This window comes from Natator depressus, chromosome 9 (genome assembly GCF_965152275.1).
Source record: "Natator depressus isolate rNatDep1 chromosome 9, rNatDep2.hap1, whole genome shotgun sequence".
NCBI classification, from domain to species: Eukaryota; Metazoa; Chordata; order Testudines; family Cheloniidae; genus Natator; species Natator depressus.
Genome location: NC_134242.1, coordinates 21,831,487 through 21,853,919, shown reverse-complemented (window position 1 = coordinate 21,853,919; position 22,433 = coordinate 21,831,487). Strand labels below are relative to the sequence as shown.

General features: G+C 40.4%; 1 protein-coding gene across 2 annotated transcripts in view; it reads right to left on the bottom strand.

Annotated features, from left to right (window-relative positions):
• IFT80 (intraflagellar transport 80) overlaps positions 1 to 22,433 on the bottom strand; it is a 153,825-nt gene that overhangs the window by 81,052 nt on the left and 50,340 nt on the right. For both annotated transcript variants that reach the window (XM_074963667.1, XM_074963668.1), the window contains exons 6-7: positions 5,658 to 5,767; positions 799 to 888 (exon numbers count right to left, since the gene is read on the bottom strand). In XM_074963667.1, the coding sequence (XP_074819768.1) occupies positions 799 to 888; positions 5,658 to 5,767 (200 nt within the window). The remainder of the gene's footprint in view (positions 1 to 798; positions 889 to 5,657; positions 5,768 to 22,433) is intronic.

Genomic DNA, 22,433 nt, shown 5'->3' with positions numbered 1-22,433 from the left:
CAAACCTTGCCCTCCAACAGCATGATGCAGAGGGATCTCAGCGAGTTCCCTTCTTCCACAGAGTGGATGATCTGGGCCACTGTAACTAGTATATTAGCAGGGAGTCCATTCATAGTATGCAATAATCTGAGAGAAGATTTAAACAGAAAGACTATATAATTCAAGATTTTTTTAAAATCACAGCACATAAATGAGAGAATGTTAGAATTCAGATACCAACTAATGAAAGTAAGTTCACAATTAAGGGGGAAAACATAAAGCATCCTCTACTACTGACAGAGAACAGTGTGCCAGTTATACAATTTTCCTAAGGATCCCACCTGTATTTAGGTAACAGGACAAACTGTGTTTCCCCTTTAAATGTAATTTCTTAACTTTTCTCAGTTCATATCTTAGTCTTAATATTCCTTCAGCAGCTATGGCTTGTCTACCTGGTACAGAAATGCACACTAGAGGGGTGCAAAGTGTAGAGTGCACTAAAGTGTTGTGCTCTAATTGCTCTGTGTAAACCCTGCTGTTGCGGTCTAAAAGGTACCTAGCAAGCGCTGATGTAGTCCCATTTGAAATAGTACTGTGTTAACATGCGCTAGAATCTTTTCGTTCAGTTTAACTGCTATTTCCTGAAAACTGAAAACCTTCAAATTACACTTAAATTTTTCTGTCTAATTGGATTTGAGTTTGAAAGGTCTTGGGAAGGTTGGAGAAAGTTAGTAGTGCCTAGTATTGTTACTCAGTTGCTGCTTTAAATATTTATTTAAATAATTTAATCCACTGTAATTAAAGTTAAACAATACACACCTTATATTTACAGTCTTCACCAGCAGACAGGATAAGGTCATTGACTGAGTTCCAATCAAGTTTTAAAATAACTCCATCATGGGCTTTCCACTGACAGGAAAAGAAATAAATTAAGTATACATTTAAATCTAGCAATTGCTTTACTATTATTTTTAGTATTTACTGTTTTTTATTCTGGTAACATTTATAGGCCCCAGTCAGGATCAGGTTCCAGTTGTGCTTAGCACTGTACAAATACAGCAGACATGGTCTCTTCCTGCAGAAACTTACAATTTAATTTAACATAACACACAATAAAGGAGGAGTGAGGACAAGGGTAGTAATGTGGTTATGCACTTATATTTTGTCTAAGCGTCTCCACAATTTGAATGTTCCAAACTACAATAGGATTTTTTTTAAATTTATTTTTAAAGCCTCTGCATATTCCTTCTTTTTTATTAAAAAAAAAATCAAAGCCTATTTCTGTTTATTTGAAATTTCTGGGTTTTTTATTTTAAACCTCTGCTTGTTACTATTATTCTATTTAGGCCTCTCCCTAATTCAATATTTTCAGCAACGGCTTATATCTGTTCTTTCATCTTTTTAAACATGGACCTATTTCTTAAACTCCATTTAAACCTCAAGTAGCCATTTATTTGTGTCCCCACTCCCCATAAAATATCATTTTCACTCATTTTTACTGCTTACTTCTATCAGTAGATAGCTTTATTAAGAATATTAACATGACATATGTTCATATATGAGGTAAACTCTACATAACTATTTATACCGTATAGATTCTTGAGCCCAAAGACTGGCCATATTACTGACATCTTACTAATGAAACAGCTTTTAACATGCTCCTCAAATAAAAGTTGTGCAAAGAAATAACAAATTAGTATTAGAATATCTGCTCCCTGTATTTGGAGAAAGAAATGTTCAATAGCTATGCTAGCTTTTTCTCCTGCAGAGAAAATGATGGCAGTCAGTTATTAGACAGATCTGCTGAACACTGCATAATGGGGCCTTGATGCTGATTGGGAACTTCAGGTGTTACCATAACTCTAATGAGAAAACAGCTACAACCACCACTTCCCCCACTCAGATTTTACAGCAAATATAACTGTACATTAAACAGCAACATTTTTACCAAACAATCCTTTGATCTTTTAAGAGTTTGGTAATAAAACTGTATATAAGGCTTATTTGCCATATTAATACAAGATATATATTATCAAAATTTGCTTTCAAAAGTAATACCAATATTGCTAGTATTAATTTACACACACACACAATATTGCTAGTATTACTTTACACACACACACACAAGGGTTGCCAATTTTGGCTGGACGTATTCCTGGAGGTTTCTTCGCATGACATAATCTTTAATTAAAGATTAATCTTTAATTCCTGGGGACTCCAAGCCAATCCTGGAGGGTTGCGGCAACCATAACATACACACAACCTTTGAACATCTTCATATCGGCTCCTTTTTTTAAGCTAACCACACAAGAAGTTTCTTCTTCCTTCTCCCAAAATATGAACATTATGTATTTTAAACAAAGAAAACACCTAAAGATGTGGAGTGCTTTCAATATTTAATCAGCAGGAGTTTGGGATTAGAGAATTAGTCATGAGGGAATAATCTATGCAGATCACCCAAAACAAGTGTCACTAAAATGTTAACACAATATCACACCAGCATGTATTCTGCATATGCTACATTATATATAGAAAAGCTATTTTAGAAATATTTCAGGATGTTTTACAAAAATAATTTCAATTTTTTTTTAACCACTCCACTTGTAAAGTCGGATTTCCTTACTACAAGTTCAGGTATAAGACATTAGTAGTGGGGGGAAATGTAACACATTTAAGATTTCAAAAAATTACAAAAAGAGATTCTGTACATAAAAAAAGTCAAGTCTGATATTTCTGAAGTTCCAAGAAATAGTGACAAGTGCTGTGTGGAAATCTCTTCCAACAGCATAAAGCTCCCATTTCTATCTCTGATAGGTGCTAGTATAAATGGTCAAAATTTCCATTTTAAATTTTTTCTGGTTTATTTTAATCCACTTTCAAAGTGGATTAAGCTAAATTAGAAAAAGGCACTCTTATTCCAAAATAAGCATGTCTGCACATGGAGTTATTCCTGAATAGCTGTTCCGGAATATCTATTTCGGAATCTCCATGTGTAGACAAGGTCTTGTTTACTAAATGCTATTCAATTTCAGATCCTGTTCTAAAGACAAAATTAAAAATTTACTAATGGGATTTTCTACCACAAACATCACTATAGTATTTAAGTGTTTCACAAACATAAATTGATTTATTTTCACAATACTCCAGCGAGAGAAGGAAGTATCATAATCCCCATTTTACTGATAAGGAACTGAGCCACAGATTCAGGTCAAAAGGTCCACTAAATTTGGCTGCCAAATTTGAGACACCTAGAACCTGATTTTTCAGAGTACTCAGTATTATATAGCACTTAATATGTTCAAAGCATATTTAATTCAATTGTAGCTGTGAATGCTCAGTACTTCTGCAAATCAGACCTCTAGGTCTCAGGTCAGACAAACAAACACACAATTAGTGACCACCTGTGAAACTTTTGGTTTAAGTGACTTGCCAAGCATCACAGAAGAACTCTGTGGCAGAGGCAAGGATAGATTCCAGTTCTCTTGGGCAGCATTCAATAGCTGTAACCACAAGACCATCCCTTCTCTTTGTGCAGTCCTCTGGCTCATTGATTATACACTTTCCAACTTTTGCAACAAATGAAGCAGGGGTCTTATAGAAAACTATACAACCCTGATTCATCCCCAGAGCAGGTCCATCCTGTGCACTGAATGAAACCCAGATCCCATGGAAAATATAGTATGGGATCATGTAATTGACGACTGTATCATAATGCATATGCACAAAAGAGACAAATTAAGGTTGCACAGGTAACCTTAACCTTCACACTCCCTAGCTTTTCAGTTCTTGACTTTGCAATCTTAGTAATGTTCTTTTAATATAGCTGGTGTGTGTGACTGAATGAAAGAAGGAGATTTTCTGAGTTTTTACAAAAGTAAACTAAAGAACCAGACATTTAATCATGTGGCATCATAAAGACACCCACAAGGGTTATCACCAGGTTTGGAACCTTTAGTTCAACTGCAGAAACCTCTATCACTTGAGCTGAGTAACTTACAGTAATCATATGTTGTTATCCTCTATGCGACCAGCACTAGAGGAGGATGACATACATTCTTCCCGTGGTTTCAGATATTTGATGACAGCAGAGGAATGATGAGACTCTGGAAGATTGGGTTCCATTCCAGGCTCTGGAGGAACCACAGGGCTCTCCCAGGAACCGCAGCAGTGAAAGGAGCAGAACATGGGGCCGCCACTCCTAGGAACCAGCACCCCACGCCGACAGCTCCTCCAGTGAGGCTGTACTGCCCCCAGCCCTGCCCAATGGGGCAGGCACCAGGGTCACCAGCAGCTGTCCCTGGTCACAATCTTGTGTTCGAGCGGCATGCATGCTCCCAGACAGGAGACGCAGACAGCTGCATGGCAGGGCTGGAGCAGTACATGTGGGGCGCTGGCTCCTGGGAGCAGCAGCCTCACATTCTGCTCCTTTCACCTCTGCAGTTCCTGGGAGAGCCCTGCGCTTCTGCGGATACCGATTTATATCCGTGGACATAAATCTGTATCTGTGCAGGGCTCTACCTATACATTACCTCCACCACAAGACTGTATTTTATCTCTTCTGCATTTAAATCAAGCAGTTTCCTCCTCTGCGCTGCCTGGGCCCAGAAGGGGGACAATAAATTCCCCTCCCTGGCTCTGTGCACAATCACAGGGAGAGTCCTGATCAGTCCCAGGCTGGGTATGCTCAGGATAGACAGAATCTTTAGGGAATTTACCTATGAAGCTCGAGCAGGTCTTGAGTGAATATGTGCAAAGTGCTATTTTTCAGATGCTTATAACTCAGCCATATTTGGATGGATCTTCACAAGGACAGTAAAAGGCATATATCTGACACAAAGGCTACTAAAAAAGGAGAACTTGTGGCACCTTAGAGACTAACAAATTTATTTGAGCATAAGCTTTCGTGAGCTACAGCTCACTTCATCGGATACATGAAAGCTTATGCTCAATTAAATTTGTTAGTTTCTAAGGTGCCACAAGTACTCCTTTTCTTTTTGCATATACAGACTAACACGGCTGCTAGTCTGAAACCTGACAAAGGCTACTGCCTTCCAAATTTCAATTCCCCTTTCCAAAGCAAGTGGGCACTGAAACAACTCAAAGAAAAGGTTACCAAATTTTTTAATATGGGCAAAACAACATATTTTCCCTAGCAGGAAATGGCTAAACAGTTTTGGTGGTGAAATTTTCCAGCCCAAATGGTTAAAGTTTGGCAAATATATAAACGACTCAAAACCATCTTATATTGGAAAGTGGCAAGCAATCTTAATAACAGGCAGTACTACCATGTATATTACTACATTTAGAATACATTTTGAATTTTGACTAAATAAAGGACATATATAAATGGCGCAAGCAAGGTATGGTTTGCTATGAAAGCTTCACAACACATCTTCACCAGCCCATTTCAGTCTTGGTCTGCAGCACATCTATAATTCCAGGCCTCGATCCTGCACATTTATATGCAAGCTTTACTTTAGGAACTGTGAGTAATCCCACTGACTTCCTTGCAGGATCGGAGCCCTAGTCTTTATTCTTTCTAGTTTTTATTTAATTCTAGTTTAAAAATGCTGCCCATACCAAATAGTGTTGTGATTTAGTTGTATCACTTATATGAAACTTTATTTTACTAGTAAAATATCACTGAAGCCTGATATGTAAATTTATATTAATGATACCTGTAAAACTTTAGCATTTGGTTGAAGAGGTTTAATAATCAGCTGCTTCCCTGATGTATAGAGAACTTTTTCTGAATCGGGGCCCCATGCTACTGAGTAAACTGGTGTTCCTGTAGAAAGACAGAAGAAATTGTATCTTATAAAGATGATTTGAAAAACACATGCAGAATTTATTAAAGGCACTTAAAATGATTAATAAAACATAATGTTGCTGAAACATTTGGAATTTGTATATATTTGGAGAGACAAAGCAGAGCTGTTTTAATACTGATAGCAGAAATAATTTCAATATATTTACTAAATACCTTATTGATATTTAAGAACAACTGTGGTGCTAAACAGCACAATTTAACAAGGCAAATCTACCTGCTCCTATTGGTGATTCTACTGGGTGGCTACAGGAGTGAAGATGAATCCAGTAGGCTAACTCTTAAAAGTCTTTAAAAGATGCCAGCAGGGACCTTACAAAAGAATGACACCTCTCCACTTTTTCTTTCCAGCCAGCAGCTCTTCAGAGAATTATCATCCCTGTGCTCCCATCAACTGGGCTAATTGCTGCCATGGGAAGAGGTTATAGATGACTGCTATCTGGTTGGTGTGGGAGAAAGAAAACTGTCCCCCAGCTAAGAGGAGTGGGAGGAGACCACCCTCTGTCCCTCACACTAACTTAACTGCAGCTCTGGCCATGTTTAGTGGCTTCCAAGATAGTGCATACCGCCACAGAAACAGTTATGCCATCAACATCTAAAGAAATCGTCTGGCCCCTGAGAAAGTGACAAGTCCCACTGTATATAGAAATAAAAACATGGATGGTGAAATTTTGGCAAGATTGTCATCTGATGGTTGTACATTGGCTTTTGTGGAATGAATTATTGGTCTCATTTTAATTTCAAGTATATAGGTGCCCATGTCACTTTGAGCTCTAAATGGCATCCTTGAAGGCAGCCTTGTCAAAGATTAAATGGGTATGAAAATTGAACTGTTATTATTTTAGATCACATTTGTATACATACTACTTTATGGACAAATGCAGTCCCTGCCCCTTATGGTTTACAGTCTGAATTTAAACATGACTTGACAACTACTGACAAATAATGAGGCTTCAGAAGGGAGGGTACAGGATACAATAATAAGATTAGGTTGTTGCTTTGGTTATCCATGTGCTCATCTTGATGGTTCTGTGTTTTATAAAGCGTTTTTGTTGGCTTATTTATTGACTAGCCACTGTCCAGGCTATATACACTGTATATTCTGTGGAAATATGTGGAAGTTTCAATCTTCAGGTTTATGAGTCGGTGTCTTTCACCAGTGGTGAATTCATTTAATTTTTAAAAAATAACCCTGATGCAGCACCATATAGGTTGTTAAATGTTATAAAATAAAGACTTATGTCCTTGCAAGGTCAATGATTAACATAATTCATTTAAAGGAAATCCCGGTCCCATTGACTTCAATGGACATCTTGACATTGAGTTCCATCTGGAGTTGAACCACAGACCTAGTCATGAAAAGCTTTGTATTCTATTATTACTAATATCCTGGTGCACCTGCATTATTCTTTATCAAGTGTTTAAACATACATTGAAGCTGCAGTCAGCTATAATGCATTGAACTACAACTCTGTTCTGATCAGACTTACCAACTGGGGAAAAAAAAAGAACAGTGTACTTGCCTTTGAAAGCTGCATTAGTAAACAGAGAGTGAGGAAACCCAAAAAAGACCATTTCTGATGGACTCATTATTTCACTATTGATTTTGCCCCCTAAAATTGAAGAAAGTTCCATTATTCTACTTCTTCATGTTTCTGACCCAGAATCTGAGAGATTCACGTTTACCTCAGGATTGTACCTGAATTTCAATTTACAGGAAAGTATCAAATAATCAGAAAAAATGAGGTAAAATGTGAGCAGATCAAGACAACATGATTGTTAAAATGTAAGTTACCTGTTCATACTACCACTCCCAACATTTCTACCATGGGTGATAGTGCAAAACTGTGAAAATGAAGAAAGATGTTAGCATACTTATAGGGTAAAATTGTCAAAAGCACTTAAGTGACTTAAGACCCAAAGTCCCATTTTCAAAAATGACTTAGGCACTGAATGAGTTAGAGTCTTAAGTTGCTTTTGAAAATTTTACCCATAATATCTGAGGTCTTCTTTCATATCTTAGCATCAAGCAGCCTTCAGATTTTTTCTTCTCTACAAGGAAATGCTTTTACCCCTGCATTTGCCTGCTCCATTTCTGCTGTTCTTCCTCAGTGTTTGAACAAAGATGCTGTCCAAGAAATCCCTCTCCTGTGCTGCCAGTTGGTCAGAACTGACACCAGTCTTCTAGTAAAGCTGTGGAGTGGTATCAGAAAGACGCATAAATTGGAGAAATGTACCTAAAATGACATTTTTATGTTTAGTGAACAGGAAAGAAATGAAGAGGCAAAGAAGTTAGTCAAGTGTGCTACAAATCACTTTGTGGTTTGCAGACTGAATTCCTTAATGACATTCTCATTAAAAGTTCTTGCTCCTAAATGCTGTTCTGCCTTCAGAACTGTCTGCATTAATAACGAGTGACTCCACTTGCAAGTTATTCACATGAAATATTGTTCTCATGTCACTGCCACATACAGTGGTTCCATGCTAGGCGAGAGAGAGAGAGCTAGAGAGAGCAAGTGCAGCTCGCCACAAAAACAATAGAGCAGCCCCATTTAATGCATTGCTAAGAATCATAGGATAACCCACGAATAATCCAACACAGCACATGGGCTATTACACTACCACTGTAGATGAAGTAACATGGGTCTGGAGGGGTAGGCTTTGCAGTTGGGATGCTCAATCCATGCTAGGCTAGCCTAGGCTAACTGCAGTGAAGATTTATCCCAGAGTACAAGAAATGTCAGGCAAAATATATGCTAGTACTGCTTGAAATACCAGGTACGTCAGTCTGTTGCTCTGTGATTTCCGCGGAATGCAAGAATGTGAATGGAACACTGTAGGAGCACAGATGCTAGAACGGATGACATGCAAGAAAATGGCTAAAAATCATGAGCAATGGTAAGAGCCGAGCAGCCTTAACTACAGGTATCACTACTAACTCTGCCTAAAATAACAAGAATGTTCTATCTTTCCACCATAAGGGTTGACTCACATTTTAACCATCATGTCTCAATCTGCTCACATTTTACCTCATATTATCTGTTTGATACTTAGCTGTAAATTGAAATTTAGGTACAATCCTGAGGGAAAAGTGAATCTCTCAGATTCTGGATCAGAAACATGAAGTGAAATAATGGAACTTCCTTCATAAGGGTTTTTTCTTCTTCTGTTTTGTTTCGGGGGGGGGTTGAGGGGAGTACAGTGATCAAGGGCAATAACAAGTGAATGAAATGGGTAAAACATTTAAGTAATGATAATTCTACCATCTTTTAATAACATGACACAAAGATGATAGCAGATGATACAAAATTATTCAAGATAGTTAAGTCCAAAGTCCAAAGTATGGGGGGATCTCACAAAACTAGGTTACTGGGCAGATGAAATTGCCAAATGAAATTCAACATTGATAAGTGCACACTGGAAAATATAATCCCAACTACACATATATAATGGGTTTCTACTAAAAAAAAGAAAAGAAAAAGAAAAAGATATTGGCATCACCATGGCGTCTCTGAAAACTACTGCGCAGCAGCAATCATAAAGGCTAATGGAATATTAGGAACTATTAGGAAAGGGACAGAAAATAAGACAGAAAATACCATAGTGCCACTATATAAAACCATGGTGCACCCACATTTTTAATACTGTGTCCAGTTCTGGTTGCCCCATCTCAAAAAGTATATAGTGAAACTGCCAAAGGTTCAGAGAATGGCAACAAAGATGATCAAGGGAATCGAACAGCTTCCATACAAGGAGAGACTAAAAAGATTATGACTGTCAGCTTAGAAAAGAGACAAGTATGGGGTGGAGCGCGGGAGATATGATGAGAGGTTTATAAAATCATGAATATTGTGGGAGAAAGTGCTATTTATCCTTTCCCACAATACAAAAACCAGGGGTCACCAGATGAAATGAATAGGCAGTAGGGTTAAAACAAACAATAAGTACATTTTCCACACAACATACAATTAACCTATGGAACTCACTGCCGTGGGATGTTGTGATGGACAAATGTATAACTGGGCTCAAAAAAGAACTAGATAAGCTTATGGAAAATAGGGCCATCAATGGCTATTAGCCAAGATGGTCAGGAATGTAATCCCATACTCAGTGCAACCCTAAACCTCTGACTGCCCAGAAGCCAGGAGGGGAAGACAGGGATGGGATCACTCCAAATGCCCTGTTGTGTACACTTTCCCTTAAGCTCTAGTACTGGCCATTTTTGGAGTCAGGAAACTGGACTAGGTGGACCGCTGGTCCAAACCATTATTGCAGTTCTTATGATAAACTAAAAGATAAAGTTTAACACAATGACCATAATATAATTACTTAATGTTTTAATTGGCATAAGATCCTAAGAAATTCCCAATCAAGTCTGTGGGAACAGAGTCAACTTTCCGTCAATTTAGAATATTCTATCAGAGCCTGATCCTGTAAAGTGGACGCTGAAGGGGATGCCATGCCTTGCAGGATCTAGCCCTAGATCAAACACAAACTGAAAGCAGAAGTAAAAGAAAGGTAAGATCGTCATTCACTGGTGCCCAATTCTACCCTCAGACATATATGCAACTCTCAGCAAAGTCAATGGAAATTCAACATGCATATCTCGGAGCAGAATTTGGCTCTTGCTTTGCAAGCTTTACAACACTGAAAGTTATTTGACTTGAAAATGTACAACCATGAAAAAGTGTTATCTGGCATTTTTGCATGTTATCAATTGAGAAATAGGGAATAGCATATATTGCAAAACAATTTATAAAAATAGATGTCAAAAGGATTGTTGGCTTATCTTACTTTTTACACTGTAAATGTGAAAAACACATCATATTTGAGCTATGAACTTCCTTAAAACAACAGAAATACATTTTTTTGCCTCCACTCCTGTGGTTAAAAATGCCTTCAACAGGTTGAAAGGATTTAGATAATTTGTTTTAGAGAGAGATAAGGGTCTGACATTTAACCCAAACCCAGGTGCATGTGGTTTCTTAAAAAATGTCAAAAGGTCACATGATCTCAATGTACAAAGTCTGAAAAACAAAACTTAGTTGTGTGTCTTAACTGAAATAGGCTACAAATGCAAGAAATTTCAAATACAAAATCAGCAACATTTTATAGTCATTAGAGAGGGAAATATTTTAAGAAATAGATATAAAAATAAATATTCTGCAGCTTGTCACACTAGCACTTTTAAACTATATTGCTTTAAAGTAAGTTTAAAAATATCTGGAAGGCTGTATCAAAGTTCAAAGCTTAGTTTACAAAGCCAAACTCAAAAGTAGGTCTGTCTGTATGGCCCCAGCAAAGTACTTCAGCATGTGAGTAGCCTGACTTCACTAGGCCTGCCTCCTTGGGTTAACCTAGGCATGTGGTTAAGTACTTTGCTGAACCAGGGCCTTTAAGAGTTTAACAGTGCAAATCAGCCAACCTGTAAAAGAGTACACTAGAACATATGTTAAAACATTTTATTACCGTTGTTACGTATTAAACTTTTGTCTTCTTTTTATGTGTGATAACTTGCATGAAAATAAAGGCAAAACATGGTTCTGTCATTAAGTTATACCATGTTTGTATACGTCTCCTTTCTAGAGTGTGGTTAATCTGTAGAAACATCCCAATTTCAGGAGGGGTGGGAGAAACGCCTATGTTAGAACAGGGATGAAGAACATTCAAAAGTGAAAAGGGATCTAGGTAAGAAGAGTTGGTTATCTGCATTCTCTTCTCTGAAACACAGAAAGAAACTGACATATAACGCAAAGATATCTGTAATTAGCCCTTATGGGGTTCTGCTCTCCAACTACACTTTAAAAATGTCTGAAACTCCTAGGCAGTAATATAATAATTTTGGTATTTCCTTGAGGAGTGGTTAAACAGGTCTTTCCTAAACAAAGAAAACTTCAATTTACGTATAAAAAGTAAACAGGTTCCATGAGACAGCAAGGAGACAAGGCAAATCTGCATTTCAGCATACACAGGGGAAAAGAAAGCGCACGGGACCACTTTCACTTCCAGACTCCACGTCACCTTCCTTACGGTTTGAATAAACTTTGCTTTGAGGAGTCATCATAAAAAAAAACCCATTTCAAAGGGTGAGTGGCCTATGAAAGTGAAGGGCAAAATACCCCAAGTTCTCTCTCTCCCTATCTCTCTTTCACCTAAGAAGACAAAGGAAGCAGCCTTTTGAGAGGGATCCTGGCATAAAAATTTGGTTGCTGGGAACCTGTGGTAAGGATTTTACCTTCAACCAAGTCTAGTTTGTTAACTTTTAGCTAAAAGAAAGCATTTAATCTTTATTTTTCTTGTAACCATTTCTGACTTTAATACCTTGTACTTGTACTCACTTAAAATCTCTCTCTTTGTAGTTAAATACCCTTGTTTTATTTTTTAATAAAAACTAATCCGGTGTTGTGTTTAAACTGAATGGTGTTTGGTAACTCCAATTAAAGCAGCAAACTGTTCTATATTTGCCCCTTATAGGGGCAACAGACCTATAATACCTGAAGTGTCCAGGAGAGGGTTGAACAGTGCAGAACATACTTTTTAAGGAAAATTCGGGACTGGGAGTGTGTTGGAATCTCCCTGCAAGTAGTAACCAAGGGTTCTGGAAGTCGGAGTGTGACTGGTGTGTTGCTCACTGGCTGCTGGGGTCAGAGTTGCTGGACCAGAACTGCAGGTATGCATAGACACTCAGGGTGTACCCCCCATGCTAGTAGGCTGTTGGTGAGCAGGCCAGGTTGGGAGCTGCAACAGCAAAACATTGTGAGGCATCCAGGGTTATGGGGCAGGTGGTGACACAACCTCTCACTGGTCTGGACTGCGGAATGTGACAGTGAGTAAAGAGAGTAGCCATCCGCTGGAGGGTGTCATGTGCTGACTGCCAAGAGGTGACTCTATATTGAGCTAAGGGAAAGATCCTGTCATCTTGAGGGTAAGGGGGTAATCCAAAATATCAGGAATACCCCTTGTCTCAGGAGACATATGGTGCTGCTGGTCCCAGACAGAGAAACACTTCCACTTGCCAAGGTTACCAGAAAATGTTAAGTCCTTTCTGCTGTTAGTGAGAATGGGATACGCTTTCAGAATGGGAACATTCTAGGTCCGGTGCCCATCCAAATACCAACCTGTGAGGTGAAGAACTTCAAGACTGGGATGTCTGACCCTGAGGTTCTCTTGAGTCATAGGTCCAGGAAGGGATGAATGCTGATGAGCGACTGGGTTGACAGATGTAGGTGACCCAAGAACGAGAAATGCCTGGGCCATTTGGGCATGATGAGCTCTGTTCTGACTAATCTTCTGCAGTATTCGAGGAAGCAGTGGGATAGAAGTCAAATAGTCTGTCCAAGGAAATGTGACACTTCTGAGTCTGAGCCGGCCAAAACCTCTGAACCCAAGCCTGCTTAAACCCAGTAGGTCATCCCTGAGCCAGAGAGTGTGATGGATCATCAGAGACTATTACCTGCAGGTCTTGTGATATGCCCTAGGTCATTTCACCAAGGTTCAGCCAATTCACAGGTAATGACCCATCAAGGTGATCCCAAGGTAGGGACATAGGCTCCTAAAGGAAGCACTCTCTCCCGTCTGCTCAGCATCACTCCCTAGTCAAGAACACTCCCACTGCCAGTAGTTTCAACAGACTGCCCTTGCTCCTACTCCTGCCAGCACTTGCTTCAGCTTCTGCTCTAGTCTTTGCCTGTTTTCACGCTATCCAGCCCCTACTCCAACCTGCACCTGCTCCTGCCTCAGCCGACCAGACAGCAACTCTGACAGGGAGAAAGAGAGCATTGCCTCTGGAGAACTGGGCCTGAGTTCCCTGGAATAGTATGTGCTGCACTTCCCTGTTTGTCTGGGAGGCAGACAGGTCACAAGTAGGGGGTCCCCACTGAGATGCTGTTCACCACTGAGCTGTGGAAATCCCACTCATGATCAGTGGCAAAGTGCCTGCTGAGATTGGCTGCCAGTGAATTCTGGGTTCCTGGGAGGTATATTGCCAATAGGGTAATGTGGTGCTTGATATACCAGTTGCATAAATGGGGGAATGGATCTTCCTCCTACCTGTTTGTTTACGTAGAATATGCTTGTCATATTGTCTGACATTATGAGAACGTGGTGAGACTGGATTAATAGTAAGAATGCCCTGCATGATTCTTGGACTGTTCAGAGGTCTAGAGGTTTATTGCATCCTGATTTCCCAGGGTGTGCAAGTGTCCAGTGCTGTTTGACCATCCACGTAAGCCCCCCAACCTATCAAAGAGGCATCTGCAATTATTATTCTGTTGGGTGTGGGGCATGGGAAAGAAGCATGCAACCACGCTTGTGCAAGATCTTTCCACCAAGTCACAGAGACTCTTGTCTTGGTGCGCATTATCAATACAGTATTCATGCTGTGTTTGCTCAATGTATATTCTGTTCAAAGCCAAGCATGCAGACATCAGAAGTGGAGTCTGGTGAACAGTGTTACATAAATACATGATGCCATGTGACCCATGAGAGTAAGGCAAATCTGGACCAACACCTGACAGTTGTGCATAACCTGATATATCAGGATGCCCATGGCTGGAATCTGTCCACAGTGAGATATGCCCTTGCTCTGATTGAGTCTAAAGTCACTTTTATTAGATCTATAGTCTCAGTTGGAGCCAGAGAAGACTTTTCCATGTTCACAGAGATTCCCAGGGATGCCTGTAGATGGAGTAGCAATGGAATACTTGTTATGACTTTTGGACATATCTTGCTTGTGAGAAGCCAGTCATCTAGATATTTGAATATTGATGTCAAAGTATGAGTCTTTCATATTGAGAACTGTGAACTATATGTCTTTTTCTAGGAATGGTATTATCGATGACAACATAACCATGTGGAATTTTAACTTGCAATTAAAGACACTGAGTTACCACAGGCCAAGAATGGGTCTCCATTCTCCTGTTGTTTTGGGGACTAGAAAATATTTGGAATAAATCCTTTTACTTAAGGCTGAAGCAGTACCCACTCTATTGCTCCCCATTGGAGGAGGGATTCTACCTCCTGAAGGAGGATCTCCTTGTGAGACTAGTCCCTAAAGAGACATGGGGAAAGAGGTTTTGTAGGAGATGGGGAGAGAAACTCTAAGGCATAGCTGGAATGGATTATATTCAGCACCCATATGTCTGTTTTTGCTCTCCAGTTGTGGGACATTTGTGCTCGACGTTCTCCAAAGCAGACCTTGGAACCAGGTGGAGACAGCATCAACACTGGTTCACAACTTACAAGCATCCGGGGAGTGGGGATGGGAAGCTGGGTAGCTGCAGTACAGATGGTTGGAGCAATCCATCTCAGTTTTTGCACCTTCTGCCATTTGTGAGGTGGCTTGTAAGACTGCTGGTGGTAGAAGAACTGTGGTAAAGACCTCATCTTGTAAGATTGCTCATGATTTTTCCTCTTCAGGGTTAGGAGTGGAGGGTTGCCCTGGAGTGTTTTACTGAATGCAAAGACTCCTTTGTCTTCTGGTTGAAAAGATTAATTTTATCAGAGGGCAAGTCCTGCATGGTGTTCTGTACTTCCTTGGAGAACCTCAAAGAGCATACCCAAGTTTCCCAGTGCATCACTATAGCAGTTGTCATGGATCTTGATGCAGTATTGGCAGTGTCAACTGCTGCTTGTAACAAGTTCTTGCCACGAATCTGTCCTTGTCAATAAGGGCTTGAAATTGAACCCTATCCTCCTAGGAAACTTGCCTTCATAGTCCAGGAACTTAGAATAATAAAAACTCACATTTTGCCAGCTCGGCTTGATAGTTGGAAATTCTAAAATAAAGGCTGGTAGAACTAAACACCTTTCTTCTCATAAGAGCTAACCCTTTGGCTCTAAGTCCCAGGCCAGGGGAATTGGAGGATTCACCAGGGTGGGAATTATAACTAACCACTATCTAAACTTATTATACTACTAACAATATCAACTAATTATATGAAAACTTGAGAAATATCAATAGGAAAAAAGTCAAAGAGGGTCAGTTCTGGACACTGGAGTCTGACTCACGACAGGCAACTGTATGAAAGATCTGGAGAGGCATCAGTCCACACTGCCCCTTTTGCCCTTGGCATAAAACACAAGGAGAGCAAGAGCACATGCGTGGACCGACAGATGCTACTTGCTAGAATTCTCTGATCTCAGGCACATGGAACACTTGTGTACTTACAGAGGAATACACACAGAGATCAGCATTCAAAAAAGAACAGTTACTTACCCTATAGTAACAGAGGTTCTTTAACATATGTTGCCTAAAGAGTCCACTCTCAGTGCAGATGCACTCCACGTACATAGATTAGATTGGATTTTTTTTTAATAGCAGTGTCTGCTGTGGCCATGCCTACACTCTGTACACCCTCTCACTTCCCACAGCAGGAAGTATAATGGGCAAGGTAGCACCAAACCATACTCACTTCCTTCACTAGTAAGAATCCCAGGAGCAGGAATCCAAACGCCATGGACAGAGGGTGGGACTGAGTTGTGTTGTCAATACACATTCTCAAAGAGCTACAGTTACTAGGGTAAGCAACACTTCTTTCTTCTTCAAGTGAATGTCCACAGAGATTCTACTCATGGTGACTGACAAACAGTTATCCCAGTGTCAGAAGTTGAATATGTGGAGGCCTACTTGAAGAGTGACTCCAGGACTGCCCTACTAAAGTTCACATCCAATCTGAAAGCCTGCATCAGGAAATAATGGAATCTGTGAACCAAACTCCACATTGCTGCTCTGTATATTTCTGGTATGGGGACATTCACCAGACAGGACACGGAGACTGCCAGGGTAGAGGTGGAGTGAGTCCTAACTTGCCCGGGGGGGTCTTTCCTGGGGTATAATAAAAGCCTTAATACAGCAAAAGGCCCATTTAGATATTCTCTCAGACAGTGGTTTTCAAACTTTGTATTGGTGACCCCATTCACACAGGAAGCCTCAGAGTGTGACCCCCTTTTACAAATTTAAACTGGGGGAGGGGGGTAATTTAATTTAATGGGAGCTTGGGACTGCCAGCCACACAGAGCTGATAGCTCCTGACCCCCATGTAACCATGCAACCCCCAGTTTGAGAACCCCTACTCTAGGAAGATATTGGTTAACCGTAACCCTTTCAGCAAATGCCACAAAGCATCTACGTTTGTATCTGAATGGTTTGGTTCTGTCAAAATAAAAAGATAGTGTTCTCACAACGTTCAACATGTGGTGTTTTTCACTCAGAGAGGGATGTGGTTTCAGGAAGAAAACTGGGAGGTGAATAGATTGGTTGATGTGAAATCCGAGACCACCTGAGAACCTTCAGGTGCGGCCTGGATTCTGTCTTTGTGGAAGAGTGTATATGGTGGGTCTGCCCTGAAAGTCTGAATCTCCCCTATCCATCTAGCAGACATGATAATCACCAGGAAGGCAGTTTTCACTGGAAGGTGGTAGAAACAGCACGTAGCCAGAGACTCAAATGGGAACCCATCAGTCCTATCAGCATCAAGGTGTGGTCCCATGATGGATAAATCTCTGGAATGGATGGAAACATATTAATGAGCCCTTTGAGAAATCACACCACCATTGGGTGCAAGGAAACAATGTATCCCTAACAGGGGGTAACCAGTAGATACTGTTGCTAGATGCATCCAAATCAAAATAAGAATCCAGTTTGTTTAAAGGGAGTAAATATTCTAACATAGCATGTTACTGGTGAAAGTTGATGTTACATTGCCCAGAAGAGAATCTCTTCAATTTGATCTATATGTTAACCTGGTTCAGGATTTCCTGCTGTGAATGAGAACGTCCTGCTTGCAGGAGAGCAGCTTCCCTCTCTAGGAGTCATCCTCCCAACATCCCAGGTGGTCAGGTGCAGGGACATCATATCCAGAGAAAGGATGTGCCTACTGTTTTGTGAGATCAAGTCTGATAAGACTAGTTAGGTGACAGACCATTCAAAAGGTTCATTAGCTCAGAGAACCAAAACTGCTTGGCCTATGCTGAAGGCAGGGTGGATAAAAAAAATCACTGATTTAAAAAAAAGAATTTTTACAATGTAAATTAAATACAGATGTTTTTTGTTTGTTTGTTTGTTTGCTTTACAAATAAACCTATTTGAAATTGAAAATCTATGTTGAGGCCTAAATTTATTATAATCTATTAAAATAATCTAAATTAAATACACAAAATAATACATAGCAGTACGTTTCCTGCCAAATTTTCCAGAAAGTCAACCCCCTGAACTGGTGGAAGTCACTGGCTAAAGACCTGGAATCCGAGTTGGTTGAAGTGCTAAACATTATCAAAATGTTTTGACTTTAAAACTAAGGATGTATTACCTGGAATTAGTGAATTGAACTGGTTGTTGCTGGTCGCCATGTCCTGCAAGGTTTTAGACTAGTAGATCTCAACCGCACACCTAGTTTCTACAGCTTTTGACAGCAGTAGCCTTTCTGTAGGTGCAAAAAGAATTTTTTTTTTTTTTTACAGTCTATTCAACTAGATCATTTCACTGACTAGTTCACTCAAAGTTAAGAAACCAATCTGGTGCTAAAAAGCAGGAAAGCTTATTTTCCACGACCAATCTAGGAGTAAAAACAAGGTGCGAGAGTATGAGATCTACTAGTCTAAAACCATAGGTGACACATGGTGGAGGGAGATATCGGGGTCAAGCGTCCACCCCCCAGATTTCTGCTTGGCCTGCCTGGTGGGATGGGAGGTGCTCCCTTCTCCTGCTTCACCTGGGGCCCAGCATGCTCAGCCCCTCTTCCTTGCAGCCAGGCCTGGGTGGGGAGCGGAACCAGCCACTTCTCACGCCGGCCGCCCTGGGTCGCTGCTCTGTACAGCACAGCAGTTGCCTGACATAGATTGAGAGAGCCTTGCTGGCTCTCTTAATGTATCTCAGGCAGCTACTGAGATGTGTCCTCCCCTTCAGATTGTGACCCACGCAGTATCGGGAGGCACGAATCATCTATGTATAAAACCTTGAAAGATATGGTAACCAGAAATATCAGTTAAATTCACTAACCACAGATAATATGTCCTTAGTTTTAAAAGCAAAACATTTTGATAATGTTTTTCTTATGTATCCAGCACACTTAAGGTAACTTTACTCAATAAAAACATAATACAATGAAGTTTTTGTACATTTTTAATTGAATTTGAATTTCCATCTAAATACAGCTTGACACAAATTGCAAGCAAAAATTTAATCATCATCTAGTAATAAGTTAAGCTACATAATTGCTTAAATAAATGCATATGGATATAGAGTGATCTCCTGGTTAGTAAAAAGGACCACATTTAGTGTAATGGTTATATTTAGCTGCAAAACAACTATTTTAATAGTTATGACCCAATGAGCACCAACTTATCTTTAGGAAAACAACTAAAAAGTACAAATGCAAAAGGTGATTAAAATCTATGATTTAAATAAAGGTTTCATACTTCCTGATTTAAATCATGAATAAAATTGGTGATTATATAATTTTTTATTTAAATCAACCCATCCTGACTAGTGGCAGCACAATAACTCATCTAGCATCTTCTCTTAGTTTCCTCAGAGCTGTGGGTATTTTGGGGATGCAAGGAAAAGCTAGAGGCCCGTGGGAACCGAAAATAATCTTATATGAAGCCTTAGCTTGCACTTTCTTTGGAGCAATACATTTGGCAGTAAGAATCCTTGAAAACAGGTCCACCTGTGGAAAACACCATCTCCGAAGTCCTTCTGGATGTCTTCCGGTCTCGAGGGACCACTTGTGGTTCCCAGGCCTCTACTAACACAGTCTGCCAGTGTGTTCTAGAGGCTCCGGAGATGCAGACCCACTGATGTAATGTGATGTTCAATGTACTAGTCCAAAGGTCTTCAGAGGGGAGGATCTAGTACTTTTGCCACTTGATGGAGTGCACCACAGTGTATTGTCCATGAAGACATGAATCATCAGGCCTTTGAGTAGGGTGGGAAGGCCTTGCATAAGAATCTGATAGCCTTGAGTTCCAAGACATTTATGTGGAGGGTGGTCTCCTGAGACAACCATCTCCCCAGAATCTTCAGCCATGCCACACAAGTCCCCCAAACCTTGAATGGAAGAGTCCATGGCCAGTATCTTGGTTGGCTGTGCCAGTGAGAAGGACATTCCTTTGTATACTTGGGTTGGATCAGTCCATCAGTTTAAGGAGGAGAGAACTCTGTGAGGTCGGTAACCAGTGGTCCATGGTGTGTCTTTTTGGCAGATATATAGATCTCAACAACCCTTGCAGAAGGCATAAGTGAAGTCATGTGACAAGTCCTCATCTGTGTGCTGAGGTGAGACCATAATTGATTGATTAATTCTATTGTAGTAAGAAACCTATTGATGGAGATACGCTCATGCTGACTTTGAATTGAACAATGCCCCTATGAATTCTGTTCTCTAGATTGGGCTCAGAGTTAACTTCTTCTGGTTGACCCGAAAGACCAAGTTGGTGAAGAGTTCCATTGTCTTTTACGGCAAATCTGTCACATGCTGATGAGACTTCTCTAGCACCAGCGTGCCATTTTGGTAGGGGTATACCTGGATCCCTTGTTGTCTAAGATGTTCTGCTACCAGAGCTAGGACCTCGGTATATACTCACAGCGCCATGGAGTGGCCAAAAGATAAGACCCTGTATTGATAATGGGAGGCTTCTACCAAGGATTGTAAGTACTTCCTGTGCACTGGGTATATGGAGATGCAGAAGTAGGCATCTTAGAGGTCAAGAGCCACTACCCTGTCCATGGAGTCAAGAGCAGGGATTATGGAGGCAAGGGTGATCATGTGGAATCTGAAGAGATAAACAAAGGCATTGAGGTTAAAAAGATCAAGGAGGGATATCTATCCCCTTTTCTTCTTTGGGATGAAGAAGGTACCAATGGACTCAGAGGGACTTTGAACTAACACATGTATCAACATCAGGGGGCAGGTGTGAAACAGAAGCCCACTGGTGCCAACTGCCAAAGAGGTCACTATTCTGTGTCAGCAACACCTATCAGGCCTGACAAACTCACTACACATAACACATGGCTTTCATAGTATTTACCTATAAAATAGGTCTGAGGTATCAAATGAAAGCTCATATCATATTGGTCATCATAAGCATTGCAAGATGTATGTAAGGTCAACGTGTAAGGAGTTATATATACTTTCCAAAAATGTTTTAAACTGTGTCAACAGGAAGGGTTGGCAAGCTGCTTTTACCAAAGGGACATGGAATCACCAGCCTCAATTCATATGTAGATGAAGCATTGTAAAACAAACACAAAGTAGGCCCCATTTACATGTGAAAGTTAAGAGGAGAAACAGGTGGACAGGGTGGATGTGAAACAAATAGGAGTATGGGGAGACACTTTGGTTCCAACACTTCAGGAAGAAAAGCACAGGGAGTCATCCTGAGTCTGGGGGACAAAACCAGTAGACTTTGGGGAATAAGAAGATGGCACAAAGACCCCTCATTTATCCTGTACTTGAGGGGGCAACCAGGCAGTGAAAACAGGATCTCAACCAATTGCAGTTTAAATGCTGCAAGAAAGGGCTTAGGTGAGAAATTGCTTTAGACAAGGTAAGCCTGTTAAACTTAAGTGTTAGTCTAGTAGAAGCATGTTATACTTCTGTTTTATTTGTGACCTGTTGTTCTTATTACCCTCAGCTCACTATCTCTTAAATCTTTACTTTTGTTAATAAACTTATATTTGTTTTTACTACAAATAGATTACAGTGCTGTGTTATATTATATACAGTGATAGGGGCTGGACACTTAAGGGGGGGCACTTTCAGAGTGGCTCAGGAGCTGGGTGCACCTATTGTTAACCTGCAAGGGAAAGTAGGGGCACGCAAATTTCTGAGGAGAGTGCTTGAGTGGCTAAAGGGCTGACCGTGTCGGGGAGCTGACATCCAGCTACCACAAGAAAGATTTCCTCACACTGGAGGAAGAGGAGTAACAAAGTGACTCACAGTCCAGGGCACCTTGAGAAATGGTTACAAATGGGGAAAGAATTGGTTGCCTCTAAACTTCTGAGGTACCTCCTCCAACACTTCCAGTTGTATTGGGGAGTCTATTTCTTGTTTTATTAGATTGTCACGGGAGGGGTCCCTGAAGAGGGTTATGGATGGAGGGAAAGGGATAGGAACAGCCTCAAACTGTATACAATAATCTCCCTTGATGATTGTCAAGGTTTCTTCCCCACTCTGAACTCTAGGGTACAGATGTGGGGACCTGCATGAAAACCTCCTCAGCTTATTTTTACCAGCTTCGGTTAAAACTTCCCCAAGGTACAAACTATTTTCCTTTTTCCCTTGGACCTTATTGCTGCCACCACCAAGCATCTAACAGATATATAACCAGGAAAGAGCCCACTTGGAAATGTCTTTCCCCCCAAAATCCTCCCCAAACCCTACACCCCCTCTCCTGGGGAAGGCTGGATAAAAATCCTCACCAATTTGCATAGGTGAACACAGATCCAAACCCTTGGATCTTAAGAACAATGAAAAAGCAATCAGGTTCTCAAAAGAAGAATTTTAATAGAAGTAAAAGAATCACCTCTGTAAAATCAGGATGGTAAATACCTTACAGGGTAACTAGATTCAAAACATAGAGAACCCCTCTAGGCAAAACCTTAAGTTACAAAAAGACACAAAAACAG